General features: G+C 42.7%; 2 protein-coding genes across 2 annotated transcripts in view; one reads left to right on the forward strand and one right to left on the reverse strand.

Annotated features, from left to right (window-relative positions):
* The window catches only part of XKRX (XK related X-linked), a 70,431-nt gene that overhangs the window by 11,198 nt on the left and 35,436 nt on the right, over nt 1–23,797 (forward strand). The gene's annotated exons all lie outside the window — the stretch shown is intronic.
* Nucleotides 5,326–15,473, reverse strand: ARL13A (ARF like GTPase 13A; the record flags this gene model as incomplete). The annotated part of the gene is made up of 9 exons (XM_081223030.1): nt 5,326–5,612; nt 6,116–6,227; nt 7,161–7,328; nt 7,425–7,564; nt 8,070–8,316; nt 8,843–8,948; nt 9,840–10,089; nt 14,980–15,050; nt 15,415–15,473. The coding sequence occupies 9 exons, from the start codon at nt 15,471–15,473 to the stop codon at nt 5,326–5,328; spliced, it is 1,440 nt and encodes a 479-aa protein (XP_081079156.1).

The raw sequence follows: 23,797 nt of genomic DNA on the forward strand, positions 1-23,797 counted from the left end.
ATACTGGGAGGGAAGAGTGATATTAGAAGCACCACTGGGATGGTCAAAACACTCAAATCTCCATGGGATTTGTGACTAGGTTAGCTATTCCTGGTTTTCATCTCCAACCCTAAATTACCACAGTTCTTCCTTAACCCTTATGGTGTACTGAATCTCTGACCCATGTTCTGCAGATCATACTGGATACCAACCTTACTGATTGGGCAATACAGGATGGGTAGAAACAGTATATGAAGAGTAGTAACAAGATTTCAGGAGTAAAAACCATTCAGAGCAGAGGGACCCCTCTATCTATACATATGGAATTCTCTAGTCTGAAAGTCCAGGCCTGTCTTTCACGACAAAATGGACAAGTATCCGGAGCCACATGGGGTTTGTTGAATGATGGCCCAGGGTCATATGTTCAAAGTGTCTCTGACAGGAGCTAGACTTTAAAAATCCTGGAGGAGGGAGGCCAAGACCTTGACAATGAGAGAAACTCCAAGGCAACCACTTGCCTGAAAGAAAGTTTACCCTCAAGGCTCAAGAAACTCTCACTGATCTTGGTCCCTGGGCTGCCACGCTAAGACAGATTTGTAAGACTTTTTTGGCAGGTTTAGGATTCTCAAACCTGGGAATCATTGGTTGGCAGTGGTTATAGTTACTCTAGATCCCTATACTATTTGTATTTTAGAATCTAAGACATCTCTCTTTGGGTTGTTCTTTGCAGAAAAGAGGATACTTCTCCCAGAAAGGAGGTATAGCTATCTAATGATCTAAGATCCTCCCCTAATCATAATAATAGTAGCTAACATTTCATGAGCTACTTATTATGTGCCAGGCACTCTGCTAAGCATTTTGCTCTGGATTGTCCCCTTTGATTCTCCCAACAAGCCCGTGAGGTACATACTCTTATTCCTGTCTTCGCTGGGGGAAATTGCTTGGTCACCCAGCTAGGTAAGGGGTTTGGAGTATGGTAACAGCCTGCAGCAACAAAATTATTCACTCAAAAATAAATAAGAATACACTAATGATGAAAAATCTGAAAGAGAAATTAAAGAAACACTCCCATTTACCATTGCAACAAAAAGAATAAAATACCTAGGAATAGACCCACCTAAGGAGAAAAAAGACCTGTATGCAGAAAACTATAAGACAGTGATGAAAGAAATTAAAGATGATACAAACAGATGGAGAGATATATACCATGTTCTTGGATTGGAAGAATCAACATTGTGAAAATGACTATAGATTCAATGCAGTCCCCATCAAACCACCTATGGCATTTTTCACAGAACTACAACAAAGAATTTCACAATTTGTATGGAAACACAAAAGACCCCAAATAGCCAAAGCAATCTTGAGAAAGAAAAACGGAGCTGGAGGAATCAGGCTCCTGGACTTAAGACTATACTACAAAGCTACAGTAATCAAGACAGTATGGTACTGGCACAAAAACAGAAATACAGATCAATGGAACAGGATAGAAAGCCCAGAGATAAACCCACGCACCTATGGTCACCTTATCTTTGATAAAAGAGGCTAGAGTATACAGTGGAGAAAAGACAGCTTCTTCAATAAGTGGTGCTGGGAAAACTGGACAGCTACATGTAAAAGAATGAAATTAGAACACTACTCGCTAACACCATACACAAAAGTAAACTCAAAATAGATTAAAGACCTAAATGTAAGGCCAGACACTGTCAAACTCCTACAGGAAAACATAGGCAGAACACTCTATGACATAAATCACAGCAAGATCCTTTTGACCCACCTCCTAGAGAAATGGAAATAAAACAAAAATAAACAATTGGGACCTAATGAAACTTAAAAGTTTTGCACAGCAAAGGAAACCATAAACAAGATGAAAAACCACCCCTCAGAATAGGAGAAAATATTTGCTAGTGAAGCAAGTGACAAAGGATTAATCTCCAAAATATACAAGCAGCTCATGCAGCTCAATATCAAAAAAACAACCCAATCCAAAAATGGGCAGAAGACCTAAATAGACATTTCTCCAAAGAAGATATACAGACTGCTGACAAACACATGAAAGGATGCTCAACATCACTAATCATTAGAGGAATGCAAATCAAAACTACAGTCAGGTATCATCTCACACTGGTCCGAATGGCCATCATCAAAAAATCTACAAACAATAAATGCTGGAGAGGGTGTGGAGAAAAGGGAACGAACCCTCTTGCACCGTTGGTGGGAATGTAAATTGATATGGCCACAATGGAGAACAGTATGGAGGCTCCTTAAGAAACTACAAATAGAACTACCATACGACCCAGCAATCCCACTACTGGGCATATACCTTGAGAAACCACAATTCAAAGAGTCATGTACCACAGTGTTCATTGACGCACTGTTTACAATAGCCAGGACATGGAAGCAACCTAAGTGTCCATCAACAGATGAATAAATAAAGAAGATGTGGCACATTGTACAGTGGAATATTACTCAGCCATAAAAAAGAAACAAAATTGAGTTACTTGTAGTGAGGTGGATGGACCTAGAGTCTGTCATACAGAGTGAAGTAAGTCAGGAAGAGAAAAACAAATACTGTATGCTAAAACATATATATGGAACCTAAGGGGAAAAAAATGGTTCTGAAGAACCTAGGGGCAGGATAGGAATAAAGACATAGATGTAGGGAATGGACTTGAGGACACGGGAAGGGGGAAGGGTAAGCTGGGATGAAGTGAGAGAATAGCGTTGACATATATACTCTACCAAATGTAAAATAGATAGCTGGTGGAAGCAGCCGCATTGCACAGGGAGATCAGCTTGGTGCTTTCTGACCACCTAGAGGGGTGGGATAGGGAGGGTGGGAGGGAGACAGAAGAGGGAGGGGATATGGGGATATATGTATACATATAGCTTATTCACTTTGTTATACAGCAGCAACTAAACATTGTAAAGCAATTATACTTCAGTAAAGATGTTAAATAAATAAATAAGAGTATGCTGGCTGTATTGGGGGATATTCTTTAAATTTGTATTTATTAATCATTTTATTATTTATTCATTTTATTATTATTGATTGATTGATTGCTGCGTTGGGTCTTCGTTGCTGCCTGTGGGCTTTCTTTAGTTGTGGCGAGCGGGGACTACTCTTTTTTGAGGTGCGTGGGCTTCTCATTGTGGTGGCTTCTCTTGTTACAAAGCATGGGCTCTAGGTGTGTGGGCTTCAGTAGTTGTAGCACGCAGGGTTCAGTAATTCTGGCTCGCAGGGTCTAGAGTGCAGGCTCAGTAGTTGTGGCACACAGACTTAGTTGCTCCGCAGCATGTGGGATCTTCCCGGACCAGGGCTGGAACTTGTGTCCCCTACATTGGCAGGCGGATTCTTAACCATTCTGCCACCAGGGAAGCCCTCTTTAAATATTTTTGGTTGATAGATTTTATGTAGGAAAATTTGGTTGACACCCAGGAACACATATATTATACAAAGGGAAGTATGCCAATATACTGCAATTCAGTTCTGTCAGAGGTCGTTTCAACCTAATTTCTCCACCCTGCCCATATTCATAGATAGCATTCCCACACCCTTTTAGCCATACTTTTCCTTCTCTCTTGGCTGAGAAAGTATGCCTGCCTCATAGACATACATGCCATATAGAGAAATGTGGGTGGTCCAATTTTCTGAAGAACCTTGGTTTGTTGAATTATAGTCTCCTGCCTGATAAAACTGTTCTTCAGTGGAGATATTTGCTGCGTCCCTGGGTGAGAATGATTGTCAGCAGAATTCTCCAGTGATATTTATTGGGCAAATTGGAGGAAAGTAGGTGGGTCAAGAGTGGCCAGAGAAGCCCCAGAGAGGGTGTAGTACATTGGGGCAGGGAAGATAGCACACTGGCTTGGGCATGCAGGAGATCTGGATTTTAGGAGCATGTCTGTCAGTGATCAGCTCTACAGTCATGGGCAAGTCACTTAACCTCTCTCTACCAAATTCCTAATCTGTATAACAAATGGGGTTGGACTAGAGGTTCTGTAAGGCTCCTTCCAGCTCCATGACTAATAAGCTGAACTTTAGTCAGAATCCTGTCAAAGACCCACAAAGTGCCTGGGGTGATCCTCTTGGACATGAGGCCATATGCAATGCATAATAGCAAATGCTGCAGTCTTTGACTTTGTCAGGCCCTCCAGATGGGGTTGTGAGACTGATCCTTTATGTGCCAGGTTTCTATCTCTCAGAAACAACTATAGGCTAGTTGGTTTATACTGCCTGGTGAGACCATATAGGGTAGGAGTTAAGAGCATGAGTTATGGAGTTGGAGGTTAGTTTGAAAACCAGTTCTGCCATTTCCTAATGGGTGCCCTGGGACAAATGATTTGACCTCTCTGAACATCAATTTCTGCCTCTGCAAGATGATGATAATAGAACCGACCTCATAGGCTTGTGACGATGCAAGGCAGTAATGTATGTAAACCACTTAGCCCAGCATCTGGCAGAATGGAAGTGATCACTCACCCGTGTCTGACACTACCATGGGTGTGCTTATTGCTGTCAACGTAGTTCTGACATGGGCATGGTGAAGCTTCAGCATTTTTCCTGGGTATAGCTTTCTCTTTCTGGGTAGAGTTTCAGAAAAGCATAAGCAGATCTTTCTGGCCTAAAGTAGCTCTAGAGTCAGATCTGGATTTGGTTCCCTGCTCCGCATCTTACAGGCTGTGGGACCTTGGATAAGTTATTTAACTTCCCTACCCCGTAGTTTCTTCATCTGTAAAACGCAGGCAGGTATACTGCCTACCCCCAAGGTTTTTGTGAATAAGATAATGAACGTGAAGAGCTTAGTGCTGCGTCTGACATCCAGAAGGCACTCAATAAATGGGGGCTGTGGTATTGATGGTGAAAGTAACAGCTGAACTAATAGTGAAGAATGATTACCACTACTACCACTGCCTTCCTTGGGATGGAGAGTTGAATGTGTTTAAGCTCGTATGTTTTTTGCATACCTAACCTAAGTGTTAGGAGAGACAGCAATTGCTATTCCTGAAGGGACAGCAAAAGAATTGTTGCCAGGCTTCTCAGACAGTAGTAGGGAATTTAAAACTGAGTTGTTTTCGGAGGCGTAATTGAAAATGATTCAGCAGAGCATAATTCTCAGCAGAACAGTTCTATTTATTAATGCCAGTCCCCTTCCACCCAAGAACATAGGGGGAAAATGTAATTCTAAACTGACCCTGTACTTCTAAGGCTCAACTGCAGTTGGTCACCCACAACATGTTGCTCACCCACAACATGTTGCTCACAAACTTCATCGGGAGCATCTGGGTACAAAGACGTCAAGGCTCTGATCTTCTTTGCCAGCGTTGTCTTCACTCTCAAACGGATGCCCCCTAACTGTTCTTGAGCCTCTCGGTGGAGATAAGATTCATTTGATGGCTCGAATGTCGATGTACAGGCACAATGGGAGTTCTCAGGTATATTATGTTAGAGTAGTTGTAGGGGGACTGTAGAGGTACTAACAAACAGTCGTAGGGGGACTGTAGAGGTACTAACAAACAGTCGTAGGGGGACTGTAGAGGTACTAACAAACAGTCGTAGGGGGACTGTAGAGGTACTAACAAACAGTCGTAGGGGGACTGTAGAGGTACTAACAAACAGTCGTAGGGGAACTGTAGAGCTACTAACAAACAGTCGTAGGGGACTGTAGAGCTACTAACAAACAGTCGTAGGGGACTGTAGAGCTACTAACAAACAGTCGTGGGGGACTGTAGAACTACTAACAAACAGTCATAGGGGGACTGTAGAGGTACTAACAAACAGAAATTGAAAAACTTAATAATCCTAATGGTTCTGTAGATGAACCTATTTACTAAAGGAGGGATATGAGATGTTTCTTTTGACTTCCCTTCATTTTCCTCTTTAACACTCTGTTAAGTCTAAAAAGAGAAAGAAAATAGGTAGTCACTGCAAGCAAAGCTAAGCACCAGGCTTCCTGTCCATCCAGGTGAGGAGGGTGTCAGCTACTTTCCAAGGCCCCCAGTGTCTTCTCTCTCTTTTGCCCTTGGTTCTGAGGTTATAGAAATGAAAAATGGATTTCAATTTTGGACAGAGATTTAAGGGTAGATTCTGACATCTAGAAAGACACTTCCTCCACTCTTCTGCCAGATTCCATCCACTCACCTCTCATCCTCCTTCCCAGAGCAGTACCTCTCTCCTCCTCAATGTTCCTATCTAGGGCCCTCTGTGTAGGTGTAACAGCCCAAGGCTCTGGGGTAGCCTGAAGGGCCGGATCCTTTGGAGAGCAGAAGTGACATTATAATATTGACAGTTTATCATCGTGGAGACTGGGGCCAAGGAACACTGAGATGGAGGAGACATTAACAACAATGGGCCTTTAAGTCCTCACAGATTTTTTTAGTGCCTTTAGTATATTGGGAGAAATCATATATGATTATTTAAAAAATTTCCAGTAATACAAAAATCCAAAGAAAGGTACCTCGGCTCTTCTCAAAATCACCTACAATCTTACCCCTAGAGAAAACCACTGCTTGTGTTCGGTGATTCCCCTCCAGATATTCTATGCATGTATACACATCATGCTATATGTGCTGTGCTCTCAATTGCCATTTTCACTAACAAAACTTTGGGTTGTGGAAAACTTCCCATGTCAGTAAATATAAGTCAACATTAGCCCTTTTAAGGTCTGCATAGTATTCCATTGTGTGGGTGCACCATAATTGATTTAGCCATTCACTATTGTTAGGCATTTAGCTTGCTTCCAACTTTTAGCTGTTATACACAATGCTATGATTGAGCAACCATGAGCATCCTTTTTGTGTACTTGTGTAATTATCTTTGGCTTCAGTTCAAGACATGAGATGATTGTCTCATAGGGTTTCCACAATTTTAAAGTTCTCGATATATATCTATTGAGAGAGGGAGGGAGAGTAGGAGGGAGACATACAACCAAACTACTCTCCCTAAAGGTTGTACCAATTTGTACTTCCACCACTGGAAATCCTAACCTTTAAGATAACCCTATAGCCATCCAAACAAAGATCTTGGGGCATCATACTGGACAGCCAGATGGTGATCCCCAAGTACTTCATCTACATTTCTTCTGACCACCAACCATAGTATGAGAAAAGAGTTTTGGACTCAAAATAGGAATACTGTTTTATAAATTGTGAGGAAAGGCCTTTATATCTTTTCTTCTCTGACTAACCACTGATCCAGGATTACCTTCAAAAAGATGTCCTCGGCTCTGATTGTAGCCAAGCTCAGTGGTGTTATGATCTCCATTTCCGCCATAACATTCACCTTCCTCCTTGGGTTCGTCTAAAGCAAATGTTACTGATGTTTTCTTTTTAGGTCTCTTTTTGGTACCTTCTTTCTGTATAGCAGGAAGATGAAGGAAAAAAAAAGTCAGTTGGTACCCGAGAGCTCAGGGATTGGTCCCTGGGGCAATAATATTTACTGAGCCACTTACCTGTAGGATTGGCTTTAGAGGCCTAAGTTCCATTGAGTGTTGTCCTAGGCGCTGTCTTTCTTCTTTGGACTTTCCCATCCTGGTAGTGAAGGTGGGCAAGATAGAAAGGACAAAGCCATAGTGAAAACAGATGCAAGTTCCTTAATCAAATCCAGCTATCCCCCCATCCCTGCCATATGTCTTTGAAACAATTAAAGAGACAACAGAACAAGAGGACGTTTAGTCCTTTTATTCCTCAAAACCTTGATTACCCCGTTTTTTTTTTCTTCTTCTTTTCCATATTCCTATCCCTCCCATCTTTCCTTATCATTGGGATGATCAGAGAACAGGAAGCGGAGAATGTGGGGCACCTCCAGGGCATTTAGCCATAGAATATTGCCAATAAGCTCCTTAAGGGGCTCGTGCTCCTTTTCTCCTCTCTGTGACAAACCAGGGAATTGAAACCCTGTTTTGGAGACGATCTAATACTGATGACTTAACTCATCCCACTGACGTGACCACTCAAATTGTGCCGAGGGGAGGGTGTACCTAACAATGTTGGTATGTTTGTGGTCGCTGCCCTCGCCCCATTTGGGCCAACTGATCTTGAGAGACTTGCTCAGCACCGCACAGAATCCATGCCCTTCCCAGAACTCACTGCTTATGTTGAAGACTGACTTTTGAATCTATTCTTATCAGTACACCTAATAGAGACAGCTCGGTACCTGTCTGATGAGCATATTTCCCCAAAGTCTCTGGTGCTCTTGGAGGCTGGGATGCTCAATGGGAGTAGCTGTTGGCGAGTACACAGCTCTTCATGTTTATCCCCAGTGGCAGATAACAGCCAGCGCAGGGCTCCAATTATAGGTTCATGGTTCCTTTTTTTGAGGATTTTGATGGCTGAACAGGGCTCCTGTGACAAAAAGAGAAGAGAAGGCTCCAGCCCAGCAACCTGGGACCCCGGGGTTCACAGTCCCAGTCACCCTCAGCCAAAGAGCACAGGTGCACATAAGCTCTGCTGTGCCTAGAGACGCTCTTAAGACTTCCTAGGAGATACTCAGCATTCACTCCTAAGAAGGTATATGAAAGGTACATAAGCTAAGATCCTTTAATCAAGTGTAATGTCTTGTGTGTAATGTAATGTGTGACCTCGGACAAGTCACTCAGAGTCTCTGAGCCTTAACTTTCTTAACCATAAAATGAGGCTATTGAAACTTCCAACTCTTAAGAGCTATTTTGCAGGCCTAATGAGAAAACAGATGTGAAAGTGTTGTAAGAGTGTGATATTTATTATCACTGTTGAGTCAGAAATCATCACTGTAGTTGTTGCCTGGCAAAGAGAGACTTTGCCTAAGACCCGGCATAGGAGGCTGATTATGGGCCAAGGGAGACATCGGCCTTGCTTGAGAGGACAAGGGAGGGGAGGGCTGGACACTTACCACTCGGTACAGGGACTGGTTCTTGCTTGTTAGCCTTTCCAGCAGCAGATATTCAGTGATATCATCAAGTAGCAAGGCGTCCTTCTTGTCTTGCTTGTTGGCCAGGCTAAAGCCGGGCATTGGAGAGAGGGAGGGAAGAAGAGAGGAAGAGTAAAACTGAGATAGAGGCCAAGGGAAAGAAAAGAAGGGAAAGAGGGGGACAACCAATTCTCGTACAGCTGCTACATATCCAGGGACTAGCTTTTAAGCCATACCCAGTGAGGTGAGCCCGACATTTTTCCAGCCAACTCTCAGTGGAGGAAAGAATAGCACAAGTAATTTGAATCCGAGATAATCCCCAGGCCTCATTTCTCACTTCCTCTACACTGCACCATCAAACTTTAATTAGAATTGCTAACTGGGATACGAATGAATTTGGCGCTTCTACATCCTCCCCCAAAATCTGTCGACGCTTGAGTTGGGGGTCCTAACGAGGAACAAACAAGGCTAAAAGGGAGTGGGGAGGGGTGAGAACTGACTGGCCACCTGAATCATCACCCTGGGGTAAGAGTTAGTTACATAACTCTTGGGCAGTTTACCAGGCGAGGAGGCCATTGGCATTGAATATACAAAATAGGGGTTTTCTGCCATCGTCTCAGGGTCAAAGACCGAAGCCAGAAAAAAGAAGCAAATTTAGGAAGGCAGTCTTCAGGAAGAGTTGAGGGATGGGTTGGGGTGGGGGTGCAGTGGAAGATCCAGATATTACTCTCCATTTCCCTCTGATGCTTGCCTTCAAAATTACCTTTGCACAGTTAGGTAACAGGTTCCCCCATGGCAGTGCCTGGTAGAAAGTGGCTCTTGAAAACAGCCCCCAGAGGACTGGGCCACTCCCCCTCAGCCAAAGAGGAGAGGAAGTCTAACTGGATGTGACACAGAGACCACTTAACCCTTCCTCTGTCTACTTCTTCTAAAGGCACAAAATGGGAAGGGGAAATTGGACACAAAGGCAGACTCTTACAGTAGGATGGGTTTCCCGGCCACTCTTTCATCAGACAGCAGGCCTAGGAAGATGACCTTCACTTCCTCCATGCGCCTTAAGTCACTGGAATCCAGGACAAAAACAAGTCCATGTGCCTGCACGTAGTAGTTTGGCCAGATTTCTCGGCCATTCCTGTCTCCATTCAGGTCGTAGATGGAAACTTCATAATCATCCAGCACGAGTGTGGTCAGTTCAGGTTTCATACAACCACTCAACTTACTGGGGAGTACTACGCATAGGGGAAGAGAGGAGAAGCAACAATAAAACGGGGCTATAGTTAGATGAATTTGTTAAACGATGATCTGAACTTTGACCAGAGCCTGCCCCGAGGAATCGTACGAATGTATCCTGCCATCTGGCTAATGCTCGCCAATCCATCCTCCTAAACCGCACTTTGCTCATGCTACCCTCTCCTGGCTCAGTAACCTTCCGTGAGTACCCACTGCTCCGAAGATAGAATACAGACTCCCTTGCCTCCTAACCTGCCAGATCCATCTCTTCCCTGACTGGTGTCCAGGGTCCCTGGTGCCCAGTCTCCTCCTCCCTATGCTTCTTAACTCATGTGCCTCTCTACCCCCCACTCCACATGAATGTCATGCTCTTTCTTGCCCTGGGCCTTCACAAGATGCTATTCCTGCTGGTTAGAACACTCTTCCACTACTCTCTGCTTGGTTAACACCTATTTTGTTTTTTAAATATCAATTTAGATCTTGTTCCTTCTAGAAAGTTTTCTCTAACTCACACCATCATCCCCCACTTTCTTCTGGGCTTACCACTATCACAGCACGTATTACAGTGTTATAAATTCTATGATTTATTTATCTGGGTTATAAACTGCAACAGGATAGGAACCCGTTCAGTTTTACTTACTGTTATATACATAATGCCAAGCACAGAGGTTGGCACACAGGTGCTCAATAAATATTTGTTGAATGAATTTGATGAGTGAATGAATAAATGAACAGGATGCTCTTCTCTCGCATCCTTTCTTCAAGGCCCAGCTCAAGTACCACTTACTTTAGGAAGCTTCTCTGACCAGTCCAGCTCTCACTTCTCTCTCTCTTGTTGAACACATGACCTGTTAAACTGGTCCTTCACCTCATTCTGTGCGTGTCCTGTCTCCCCAGCTAAAATCTAAGCTCTGTGAGGGAGGGGCTCTGCATTCCCTTACGCACAGTAGGTGTTCAGTAAACGTTTATGGTGCCTGTTACTGTGGATGAGCGTATGAAGTCCTCTTCCTCCTATCTCTTCCGAGAAACCATGCCAAACTCAGATACCTTTGCCCGTTCAAGGCTATGGCCAGACCATACAGTCCCACAGGGCATTCCACCCCTCACTCAGCCCCCAGAGAAACGTGGTTCAGCGTGACAGTCCATAGACACATTCCAGTCTGTTGAACTGACAGTCCTGGCCCAGCTCTCTGCCCATATTAGTAGCAAAATGATTTTATACATTCTCTACACTCATACCTGGGAGTTCTAAGACCAGAATCAGTAGCTTCTTATTTATAGTTTCAAATCTACCTGGAACATTTTCCATAGGATTGCCAGAATAAGTCATTTAGCTGAGAAGTTAATAGGATGCTTTCAGATCTTTGGAAATGTATGATTATACACACATTTACATGTATACATGTCTCTCTCTATGCGTGTATATGTACATATTATTACATTTTAATGTCATCTCATAATGGCCTCTTCTGTTTTTATGTTAGTCAATGATTTATTTTTAATTATAGCTTTCACAGAACATATAATTTTCAGTCACAGCTTTGATGTGTTATTTGTTATGTCTGTATTAGACTACTTAAAAATGATAAGAGGTTAAAACTCTAAAGGTAATTTAAAAATCTTGTTTTCTGTATCAGTGCAAGCTTTATCTTCCCCGTTTTTTTTTCTTTTTACTTGAAACCTTACCATTTCTTCAATAATTCAATGTATTGTTGGCAAACTCTAGATGCCACCAGAAGTTGTCCCCTGAAAATTTACATTTCTCTTATTTCCTCTATTTATAAACACTCTGAGGACAGGTACTGAGATGAATCCATCTCTATATCCCTAGCAGAGTGTTGCATAAAGCATAGTTTGGGAACTGTCTGCTTTAGAGTTACATGTGGGTGATTGTTAAGTCCTACCCTGTACCAAATGAATCAGAATCTCTAGGCTTGGGACCCAAGCATCTGTATGTTTAGCAAACTCCTACATTTAACAAAATCCCCATGTGATTCTTCTGCACCTTACATTTTGAGACCTACTACTGCCTTAAAGAGCAGTAAAATTCATGCCTGTTGCGTCTCAGCATCATCTGGTGCACTTGTTAAAATTTTGATTCCCTGGGCCTTCTCCAGGCCAAAATATCTGAACCTTCAGGTCCCAGATCAGTTGGTGTGAAAGCTCTTCAGGTGATTCTGATTTTTGGCTCTCAGTACTCACTATGCTTCAGGATCACCTGTGGAGCTTTTAAAACCTGTGACATTAGGCCTCATTCTCTGAGAGTTTGATGCCTTAGATCTGGGGCGGGGCTCAGGCAGCATTTTCTTTTAAAGCTCCCCAGATGATTGAAATGTATAGCCGGGTTTGAGAGAAACTGCTTTAAACGCCCTCATTTAGGGCACCTGCTTGTGCTCATGCTTGGGTTCCTTGCCCCATATGACCATGCCAGACAAAACAGTTATAGTGAATGATGTTGTTAATGATAATGGCTTATGTCCCAAAATATTTTATAGCTGGTGTCTTCAGAGATTCACACAAGTTACTACTTGTAGATTGGAACTTCCTCCCTAGGCTATCATCTGTTTTTGGCAATCATAAACATTTGCAGGAGCTGGTGGGGGGGCAAGCTATTGCATTTTGGGTACAGAGGAACCTACTAGATTGACTCTGGCAGTCCTGCATGGACAGGGGTGGCCTGAGATGTTCTTTAGAATGAGACATCAGTGGCACTTTGCTTCTTAGCCATTAAAAACTTCTCCGTGAATGAAGTCACAACCATAAACCTACTGGTTTATGAATCAGCCCCAAGTTATTCACCAAGCACAAGGCAAGTTATACAGTAACAATTTAAATAGACTCCAGGCTCTGTCCTCTAGGAAAGAGAATGGAAAGAAGATGCTATTCTCATAGGCAAAATAGCATAGGGCTAATTACAGATGAGTGCTTCCCAAAGCTGACTGGTCAATTGAAAGGCCTGGGGAGTTCTTAAAATATAGATTCCCAGGCCCCACCCAGACTGGATGGGAGTCTAGGGGTGGGGCTGAGTTGGGCTCTAAAAATTATCCCCACTTTTATCAGTAATCTTGTGATTTACCCTGGCTCCTTGATTTTCTTGGTGCTGCTTACCTTTTTACCATTTCTGCCAATCAGAGAATTGGGAGAGGCAGAGTCAAGTCTGCTGCCCATAAGGTGGGATACGAGGCTGGACCACTGGCTAAAATGTGCTTGGGGCTGCCACTCCGAGGGTGGGGGGAGGGGAAGAGAGGGAAAAGTTGGAATGAGGCAACATGTAGCCTGAGGAGAATGGTGGAATGAGGGAGAACATTCATTCCACAAGTGAATGAGTACCTACCTGAACGTACTAAAAGTACAGAGACTGAAGATACAGAGCTGAAAAAATCCATTATTTTTCCTCAAGGGCTCACAGTGTAGGGGATGGACTTGCAGTTGTGCAATGATGTTGTGCTAAGTGCATGATCGAGGGAGGCACAGAATAGAGTAGAAGCTGAAGAAGAAGGCGCTGGGCATTAGGGATGGCTTTCCTGAGGTCAAGCTTAGGCAGTGTCTTGAGGCATTTGATTAAGCAGGTAGATGATGGAGGGGATGAAATGCTAGGTAGCAGGAGAGCATGTACAGAAAGCGTGGGCATGTGAACTAGAACAGTATAGTGGCAGATGAATGGCAAGTCATTTGTTTTGGCTCCATCAGGGGGCCTGTGTGCAGAGCATGGGAAACGAAGCTGGAGAAATCAGGGACCAAATCATGGAGGGTCTTCCTTGTGTGCAGCTGAGGAACTTAAGTTTTATTTTGATGACAACAGGGAGGCATTGAGTGGTTTCATGCAGGGTTGGGTCATGATCAGATGTTTGCATTAAGTCCTTCGGACAGCTGTGTGGACTGAATACTGGGGAGACAACTACAGACGGCAAGATCAGCCAGCAGGCTGTTGCTGTATTTCAACAAAATTGATGCTGGCTTCAAGTAGGCCAGAGGCAGAGGAGTCAAGTTAGCCCTTTCCTCTACTTTGTAGATTGCTGCCAGCCTATATAAAACAACCACCTCATCATAACCCTTCTTTTATTTAATAAAAATCAGTGGAGGGCATCCTATGCCAACCACTGTGCTGGGCTCTTTGATTGGCTAGCAGTTAGCTGTGTCTTCACAACCGGAAAAGTAGCTCCCTGAAATTCTGTGTAACAGCTTCTTGAAATGTCAAGGTATTAAAATGGAGATTTGGTATTAAACTTGCACGTCTCTGAACTGACACCATTTCTCAAGCTCCAACCCTCTATATGAACTGTCACGAAGAGCTTCACGTTATTGAACTTCTTCATCATCCCCCACTTGTCTCTCTTATCTAGACCAAATTCCACTTTAATTGAGCTCTGAAACTAGACACTTTCAAACATGCTATCCTTCCTAATCGACTGCGGTGCTTTACATAGTCTTGAGTTCATTCATACTGACATTATGAGAAGACCTTCAATTAGGATATCTTATAAAGGGAGCAGGTGACAGACATTACATAAACAGGCTGATAACACCCGAGGAGAGCAGAGAGAGGGAGAGAGGGAGAGAGGGAGAGGGGGAGAGGGAGGGAGGGGAGGGGGAGAGGGAGGGAGGGGAGGGGGAGAGGGAGGGAGGGGGGAGGGAGGGGAGGGGGAGAGGGAGGGAGGGGGGAGAGAGAGAGAGAGAGAGAGTGTGTGTGTGTGTCTGTGTGTGTCTGTGTGTGTCTGTGTGTGTGTGTGTCTGTGTGTGTGTGTGTGTGTGTGTGTGTTAGGACGTGTTTACCTTCCAAAGAAGAAACTCAAGGGTCATGAAGTAAGGCTAGGAAGGAATGATTGTTTCATTGGTCGCTGGGACCCATGGGAGACCTAAACCAGGATCTAATACTCTCAATTCCTTACGTCTCTCGAACGCCTCCACAAGAGCAGTTTTGCCTGAGTTGTCCAGTCCAATGATAATGATGGTCACATTCCTAGAAATGGAAAATGAGCCAAAGTCTTAAAAGTACTGTTAGTTCTTAGGCTGAAGAAAGAATTATACTCTTCCTTGGTGTTTGGGGCTCTGCCTGCAGTGGTCCCAATGCAGTCATAAAAGGCACAGCCAGGTGGTAGAAGGTGGTGTGGGGACCCCTCCCCAAAGCCTCCAAGGGTGCTTTTCTTCCCTGATTCACTTGCCTTGTAGAATTGGCCATCCTCCCCCAACCCTGTCCTTAATCTTGTAGACACTGCTTAGTCACTTCCCCTAATAATATATAAAGATTTGTCCTTTGAGGAACTGTGGGCAGGTACATTGGAGGAAATGGTGGAAGAGGTCTAGAGAAATAATTACAGTATTACCTTAGTGTCTCTTCAGTTGCCTTTGCACGAGGACAGCAGGAGGTCAGTATCCGGAACATGACTCAGCTTAGTTCTTTAATATTAAGGGAAACAAGTAAATAAGAAATCAGCCCCATTATTAACTCTGAACCTAAATCAGCTTATGAGTACACAGCTACTGATAAACAGGAAGCCTGGGACTGTCAGAAGTCCATTACTTCATTCTAGCCAACCTTGTCTATGTCATAGAGGGAGGGACTGGTTATCGTCAACTCTAGTGGCAAAATGGGGTGATTTCCTATTAAAGCAACCCACATAGGCATGATGGCATCAGGTGTGACCTCTCCCTTCAGCCATAGTTCATTCCTGTTATGAATATCCTCATGCAACCTTGGGGGTGCAGGTGGGGTAGAGAGATGCCTAGAAGAACCAGCTTAGAGTTCAATTGGAAGACCTGTTCTAATGAACAACTATTTATTGGGCTTGGTTCTCTTACTGCCTCTGCTTCAAAAGTGTGGGTGTTGGTGACCCACTATCATAGATTTCATACAATTCCTAGTGCTATAAGGGATTTTAGAGATCATCTACTCTAATTGATTTCAAACATCAGTCCAGGTACCCTACTCTCAAAGATTCTCAGGGAGCAGCATAAGCTCCCCAGGTGATATCCAAGTACAGCTGTATTTGGAAGTGATTGCCTAAGTAGAAAGGGTAATTTAGACAGTCACTTCACAGTTAATCCATGTTGTAGCATGTATTAGTATTTCATTACTATTTATGGCTGAATAATATTCCATTGTACGGATATACCACCTTTTGTTTATCCATTCATCAGTTGATGGACATTTGGATTGTATTTACTTTTTAACTTTATGAATAATCCTGCTATATACATGTGTGTACAAGTTTTGTGAGGACATATGTTTTCAGTTCTCTTGGGTATATACCTAGGAGTGTAATTGCTGGGTCATATGATAACTCTATGTTTAACCTTTTTAGGAAGTGTCAGATTGTTTCTACATTTTACATTCCTACCAGCAAGGCAGGATGCTTCCAATTTCTCCACATCCTCGCCAACTCTCATTGTTGTATTTTTTATAGCCATACTAGTGGATGTGAAGTGGTATCTAATTGTGGTTTTGATTTATATTTTCCTAATGACTAATTACGTTGGGGCCCAGAGCTGGGGGAAGCTCTGGTTGGGTTAACAAAGTACTTAGGCTGATACTCAGATGGGCTTTTCTTAGCTATCTGATGAGCACAGTGTATGTGCCAGCTTATCAATGAATAACTTAGCAGGGTTCTGCAGAGTCACCCACTGTTTTATTAGAGAATTGCCTTCCCCAAATAGGGACTCATATTTCATAGCATGTCTTAGAGCATAGTTTATTCCCTAGAAAATCATTTGGATTCCTATAAGGACCTCCTGGAGAATAGCTCTGGCTTATGCCAGATGAAAAGGAAACCTTATATGTGGCCCGTGGTCTCCCAGTTGTAATTCTAGAGACCTTTCAGGATTTCCCCAGTTGGTGATTTTCATCCAAAGCTGGGCCTGGCCTTCACTGACAAGCATATGAACTAGCTGATTTAAGTCAGAGTTGGTAAGTCTGAATGACTATATTAAATTCCTCAGCATATCTGTAAGGATTTCAGTTACTTTGGGAAAATCTTTGACTATGGCTTTGCAGTTCCACTTTAGTCCAGGGGATATAAAAAAATTAAGAGTTTAGTCTCTGGATCCTCACAAGGCTTAATTTTAGAGAGACAGGTTCTGGTAAGTTCAGAGGAAATGGCAGTGAGGAGAGTTTCAGAGATAAGGGAAAGTTTGGTGAGAGAATTAGTACGGGGGAACTGAGGGTTACAGAGGAGGTGTAGGTGGCATAAAAGGGAAGAAGGAGGATGGCACTGGAGGCAGAGCCAGGGGAAAGGAATAAGATGACACTGGAGGCAGTATCTGTGATGCAGAAGCCAGGGAAGAGGAACATGAGGCTTTTGCAGCCATTCTATCTTTCTTTGTTTGCCTCAGAGGATCCTAAAATCTTATTTTGCAGAGATGCAATTTTAGGCTCCTGATAATGTTTGGAAGCCTCAAAATAATTGAAATAGGCATTCCATTCAGTTCTGGAAATTTTACAGGTGTGGTTGTCAATTTGGCCTTAGGAAAAGTAGGTTTGGGATTTCAATAGTTCTCCATAATGACCATTCATGTTCTAAATTGCCTTTGGTTAGGTTGGTCCATTTACTTAGAAATGTACATGAGGAAGGACTGCGTTTTTTTGTTTTGTTTGTTTTGCGGTACGCGGGCCTCTCGCTGTTGTGGCCTCTCCTGTTGTGGAGCACAGGCTCCGGACGCGCAGGCTCAGCGGCCATGGCTCACGGGCCCAGCCGCTCCGTGGCACGTGGTGTCTTCCCGGAATGGAGCACGAACCCGTGTCCCCTGCATCGGCAGGCGAACTCTCAACCACCACGCCACCAGGGAAGCCCCAGAACTGTGGTTTTTAAACATAAAATCAGCCAGGGTCCCGGTAGGTAAGGGTGCCCTCAAAGTATTTTGATAATTGGGATCCCATTTCTCAGAGGTTTTTCTTTAGAGTAAAATAGTAGTTTACAAACAGCCTAAACAGCTTAAACAGGCTCAAACAGCCTGCAGGCCTACTACCAGCCAGTTCTAAGGGAACAATCTAATCTCAAAGGAGCCAGGCCAAAGGCTGCTCAGCACAGCTCCAGTGGAGCAGCCTAATCCTGAAGGAATCAGGCTGAAGGCTGAATAGCACAGTTCCAATGAACCATCTCCTGTTCCAAAAGAATCAAGCTGAAGGCTACCACAGTTCCAGTTGGAATAGCCTGATTTCCAAAACAAAACAAAACAAAAAACCAGGCCGAAGTGCCAAAGAAGTACTCACAGACAGAATAAAGCCTTAATCAGCAAGAATAAACCGTTAAAATAGATCCCAAATTAAACCTGGAGAGCTTCAAAACACAAAGAGGACAGAAGCTTGGATCCAGGAGAAAAACTTACCCTTAAACCCTTACCCTTAAACGAGGTTTACCCTTAAACCTCGGGGTCAGCAATAAAAACCGTTCAGTGGGACTTTTACTTACCGTTCCTGTCTGCACACCAGCCTCAGAGTCGTCGGGGGTCTCCTCTGGATCCCTGTATGGGCCCCCAAAATGTTGACCTTAAACAAACTGCCAGTTACTTCTCAGGTAAAAGTGGATTTACTCAGAATCAGCAAAGAATTGTAATTTGGCGTCTGCAACTGTGGTGAGCCACAGGCAAGTCCCTCCGCCATAAGGTGAAGGGAAGTCGTTAGCGAGAGCTCGAAGAGGATGTTGGGAAGGCTAGTAAGCAGAGAGTCCATTGGAGGAATTGAGAGGTCGAAGTATAGTGGCTTTTCATTGGCTGAGTTGTGGCAGTCTCTCATTGGCTGAGCTCTTTTTTTTTTTTTGGTGGTACGCGGGCCTCTCACTGCTGTGGCCTCGCCCCCTGTGGAGCGCAGGTTCCGCATGCGCAGGCCCAGCGACCATGGCTCACAGGCCCAGCCGCTCAGCGGCATGTGGGATCCTCCCGGACTGGGGCACAGACGCGTGTCCCCCGCACCAGCAGGTGGACTCCCAACCACTGCGCCACCAGGGAAGCCCCTGGCTGAGCTCTTGCCAGGCAAGAAGACTAAGTTTTTCTTCAGCCTGTTGGGGGCTGCTATTGTTGTAGGTTGTGAGAGCTCCCGCTTCTGGCTTCTTGACTATTTTATTTGAGGTTTCTGTTTGTTAATTTTACCTCACACTAGTATTTGTTAAAATTAAAGAACCAGTACTGATAACATTATTATTAACTAAAGTACATACCTCATTCACATTTCCTTAGTGCAGTCTTTTTTGCCTTTAGTGTTACAGACTCCACTTATTTCCAAAGTCAGTTGGGTCACCACACTTACCCTGCCTCCTTCAATGAAGTTGTTTCATACATTTGTAATACACATACTGTAATAAGTTAATTTTGTGTGTCAACTTGACTGGGCCATGGGGTGCCAAGATATTTGGCCAAACATTATTCTGGGTGTTTCTGTGAGGGTGTTTATGGGTGAGATTAACATTTAAATAGACTGAGTAAAGCAAATTGCTCTCCCTAATTTGACCTCATTCAATCAGTTGGAGGCAGGACTAAGAACAAAAAGGCTGACCCTCCCCCAAGTAAGAGAGGAAGGAGTCAGAAGTCTGACTGCCTTTGAGTTGGGACATTGACTTCTTTCCTGCCTTCAGACTCAAAGTGGAACAACGGCTCTTCCTGGGTCTTGAGTCCACTGGCCTTTGGACTGGAACTACAACCATCCACTCTTCTGGTTTTCAGGCCTTAGGACTCGTACTGGAACTAAACAATTGGCTCTCCTGAATCTCTAGCTTGCCAATTCACCCTGCAGATTTTGGGACTTGCCAGACTATATAAATGCATGAGCCAGTACCTCATAATAAATCTACACACACACACAGACACACACACACCTCCTATTGCTGGGATGTGAACAGCTACATGTTCTTGCATCAGGACCTCCTTCTATCCTACCCCTTCTCTCCTGCCTCCAGTTCTCTGCCTCAAATACTGTCCTCCCACCCTTCACTTTCATGTTATGTTCTCATCTCTCAGTTCTCTCATCTTCCTGTCACCTCCTAAAAAGAAGCCTTCCCTGACCCAGGTTATTTCCATTTCCCCTTTCATCCCTGTTATTTTTATTTTAAACAACTTTTTGGTTAAAATAAAGATACAGAAAACTACACAAAACAAAACTTAGCTTAAAGAGTTACTATAAAGTGAACACCCTAGTAACCATCATCTTATTTAATCTACATGTTTATCCTCTATTCCTTTCTCTTTTCTTTTCAACATTATCATACCTTAAAATAGACTTTAAAAAACCCACATCTGTACAGTTTTAAGACACATAGATTCATGTATCCACCACCACAATCTATATACAGAACAGTTCCATCACCCCAAAAAGCTCTCTGTTGCTATCCCTTTATAGTTTCACCTCTTCCCCAGCCTCCCCAACCCCACTAACCTCTGGCAACTAATAATCTATTCTCTATTATTATAGTTTTGTCATTTCGAGAATGTTATATATATGGAATCATACATTTATGATTAAAACTGGCTTTTATTACATCAGCCTCATGCCATTGAAATTCATCCAAATAGTTGTGTATATAAATAGTCGGCTTCTCTTTATTGCTAAATAGTATTTCATTGTGTGGATGTACCACAGTGTCTTTATTCTGTCTTTTGAGGAACATTTGGATTATTTCCAATATTTGGCAGTTGTGAATGGAGCTAGAATAAACATTCATGTTCAGGATTTTTTTTTTTTTTTTTTTTGCGGTACGCGGGCCTCTCACTGTTGTGGCCTCTCCCATTGCGGAGCGCAGGCTCCGGACGCCCAGGCTCAGTGGCCGTGGCTCATGGGCCCAGCCGCTCCACGGCACGTGGGATCCTCCTGGACCGGGGCACGAACCCGTGTCCCCTGCATCGGCAGGTGGACTCTCAACCACTGAGCCACAAGGGAAGCCCTATGTTCAGGATTTTTTTTAACAAGATGAATTTTTATATTTTTTAATTGAGGTATAGGTGATTTATAATATATTAATTTCAAGTGTACAAGATAATGATTCAGAATTTTTCTAGATTATACTCCATTTATAGTTATTATAAAATATTGACTATTTTCCCTGTGCTGTACACTATATCCTTGTAGCTTATTTATTTTATACATAGTAGTTTGTACCTCTTAATCCCCTACCCATATCTTGCCCTTCCCCCTTCCCTGTCGCCAATGGTAACCACTAGTTTGTTCTCTATATCTGTGAGTCTGTTTCTTTTTTGTTATATTCACTAGTTTTATTTCTTAGATGCCACATATAAGTGATAATATAGTATTTGTCTTTCTCTGTCTGATTTATTTCACTAAGCATAATGCCCTCCAGGTCCATCCATGTTGTTGCAAATGGCAAATATTCATTTTTTTATGGCTGAGTAATATCCCATTGTGTGTGTGTGTGTGTGTGTGTGTGTATCTTCTTTATCCATTTGTCTGTTGATGGTATGTTCAGGATTTTTACTTTTTATTTTGAAATAACTATAGATTCACAGTACAAGGAGGTCCTATGTACATTTCACCTGGCTTTCCCTATTATTAATGATAATAGCTTGTATAACTAGAGTACAATATTACAACTATGAAACTGACACTGACAAAATGCACAAACCCTACTCAGATTTCACCAGTTTTACATGCACTCATTTATGTGTGTGTATAGTTCTATGCATTTAAAAATATAACAGCTTTATTGAGACATATTTCATAAACCATATAATTCTTCCATTTAAAATGTGCAATTCAGTGGTTTTTAGTATATTCAAAGAGTTGTGCATCTATCACTGCAATCAATATTAGAACATTTTTGCTGTATTATGTAAGTTTTGGTATGTTGTATTTCCATTTTTATTTGTCTCAAGATATTTTTTATTTCTGTTTTTTTTTAAATTTTTTATTAGTTTCTGCTTTATAACAAAGTGAATCAGTCATACATATACATCGGTTCCCACATCCCTTCCCTCCTGCATCTCCCTCCCTCCCACCCTCCCCATCCCACCCGTCCAGGCGATCACAAAGCACCGAGCTAATCTCCCTGTGCTCTGCGGCTGCTTCCCACTATCTATCTACCTTATGTTTGGTAGTGTATATATGTCCATGCCTCTCTTTCGCTTTGTCACAGCTTACCCTTCCCCCTCCCCATATCCTCAAGTCCATTCTCAAGTAGGTCTGTGTCTTTATTCCCGTTTTACCCCTAGGTTCTTCATGACATTTTTTTTAATTCCATATATATGTGTTAGCATATGGTATTTGTCTTTCTCTTTCTGACTTACTTCACTCTGTATGACAGACTCTAGGTCTATCCATCTCATTACAAATAGCTCAGTTTCGTTTCTTTTTATGGCTGAGTAATATTCCATTGTATATATGTGCCACATCTTCTTTATCCATTCATCCGATGATGGACACTTAGGTTATTTCCAGCTCCGGGCTATTGTGAATAGAGCTGCAGTGAACATTTTGGTACATGTCTCTTTTTGAATTATGGTTTTCTCAGGGTATATGCCTAGTAGTGGGATTGCTGGATCATATGGTAGTTCTATTTGTAGTTTTTTAAGGAACCTCCATACTGTTCTCCACAGTGGCTGTACCAATTCACATTCCCACCAGCAGTGCAAGAGTGTTCCCTTTTCTCCACACCCTCTCCAGCATTTATTGTTTCTAGATTTCTTGATGATGGCCATTCTGACTGGTGTGAGATGATATCTCATTGTAGTTTTGATTTGCATTTCTCTAATGATTAATGATGTTGAGCATTCTTTCATGTGTTTGTTGGCAGTCTGTATATCGTCTTTGGAGAAATGCCTGTTTAAGTCTTCTGCCCATTTTTGGATTGGGTTGTTTGGTTTTTTGCTATTGAGCTGCATGAGCTGTTTATAAATTTTGGAGATTAATCCTTTGTCAGTTGCTTCATTTGCAAATATTTTCTCCCATTCTGAGGGTTGTCTTTTGGTCTTCTTTATGGTTTCCTTTGCTGTGCAAAAGCTTTGAAGTTTCATTAGGTCCCATTTGTTTATCTTTGTTTTTATTTCCATTTCTCTAGGAGGTGGGTCCAAAAGGATCTTGCTGTGATTTATGTCATAGAGTGTTCTGCCTATGTTTTCCTCTAAGAGTTTGATAGTTTCTGGCCTTACATTTAGGTCTTTAATCCATTTTGAGCTTATTTTTGTGTATGGTGTTAGGGAGTGATCTAATCTCATACTTTTACATGTCCCTGTCCAGTTTTCCCAGCACCACTTATTGAAGAGGCTGTCCTTTCTCCACTGTACATTCCTGCCTCCTTTATCAAAGATAAGTTGACCATATGTGCGTGGGTTTATCTCTGGGCTTTCTATCCTGTTCCATTGATCTATCTTTCTGTTTTTGTGCCAGTACCACACTGTCTTGATTACTGTAGCTTTGTAGTAGAGTCTGAAGTCAGGGAGCCTGATTCCTCCAGCTCCGTTTTTTGTTCTCAGTATTGCTTTGGCTATTCGGGGTCTTTTGTGTTTCCATACAAATTGTGAAATTTTTTGTTCTACTTCTGTGAAAAATGCCAGTGGTAGTTTGATAGAGATTGCATTGAATCTGTAGATTGCTTTGGGTAGTAGAGTCATTTTCACAATATTGATTCTTCCAATCCAGGAGCATGGTATATCTCTCCATCTATTTGTATCATCTTTAATTTCTTTCATCAGTGTCTTATAATTTTCTGCATACAGGTCTTTTGTCTCCTTAGGTAGGTTTATTCCTAGATATTTTATTCTTTTGTTGCAATG

The sequence above is a fragment of the Mesoplodon bidens genome (assembly GCF_964165515.1).
Source record: "Mesoplodon bidens genome assembly, chromosome: X".
Taxonomy (NCBI): domain Eukaryota; kingdom Metazoa; phylum Chordata; class Mammalia; order Artiodactyla; family Ziphiidae; genus Mesoplodon; species Mesoplodon bidens.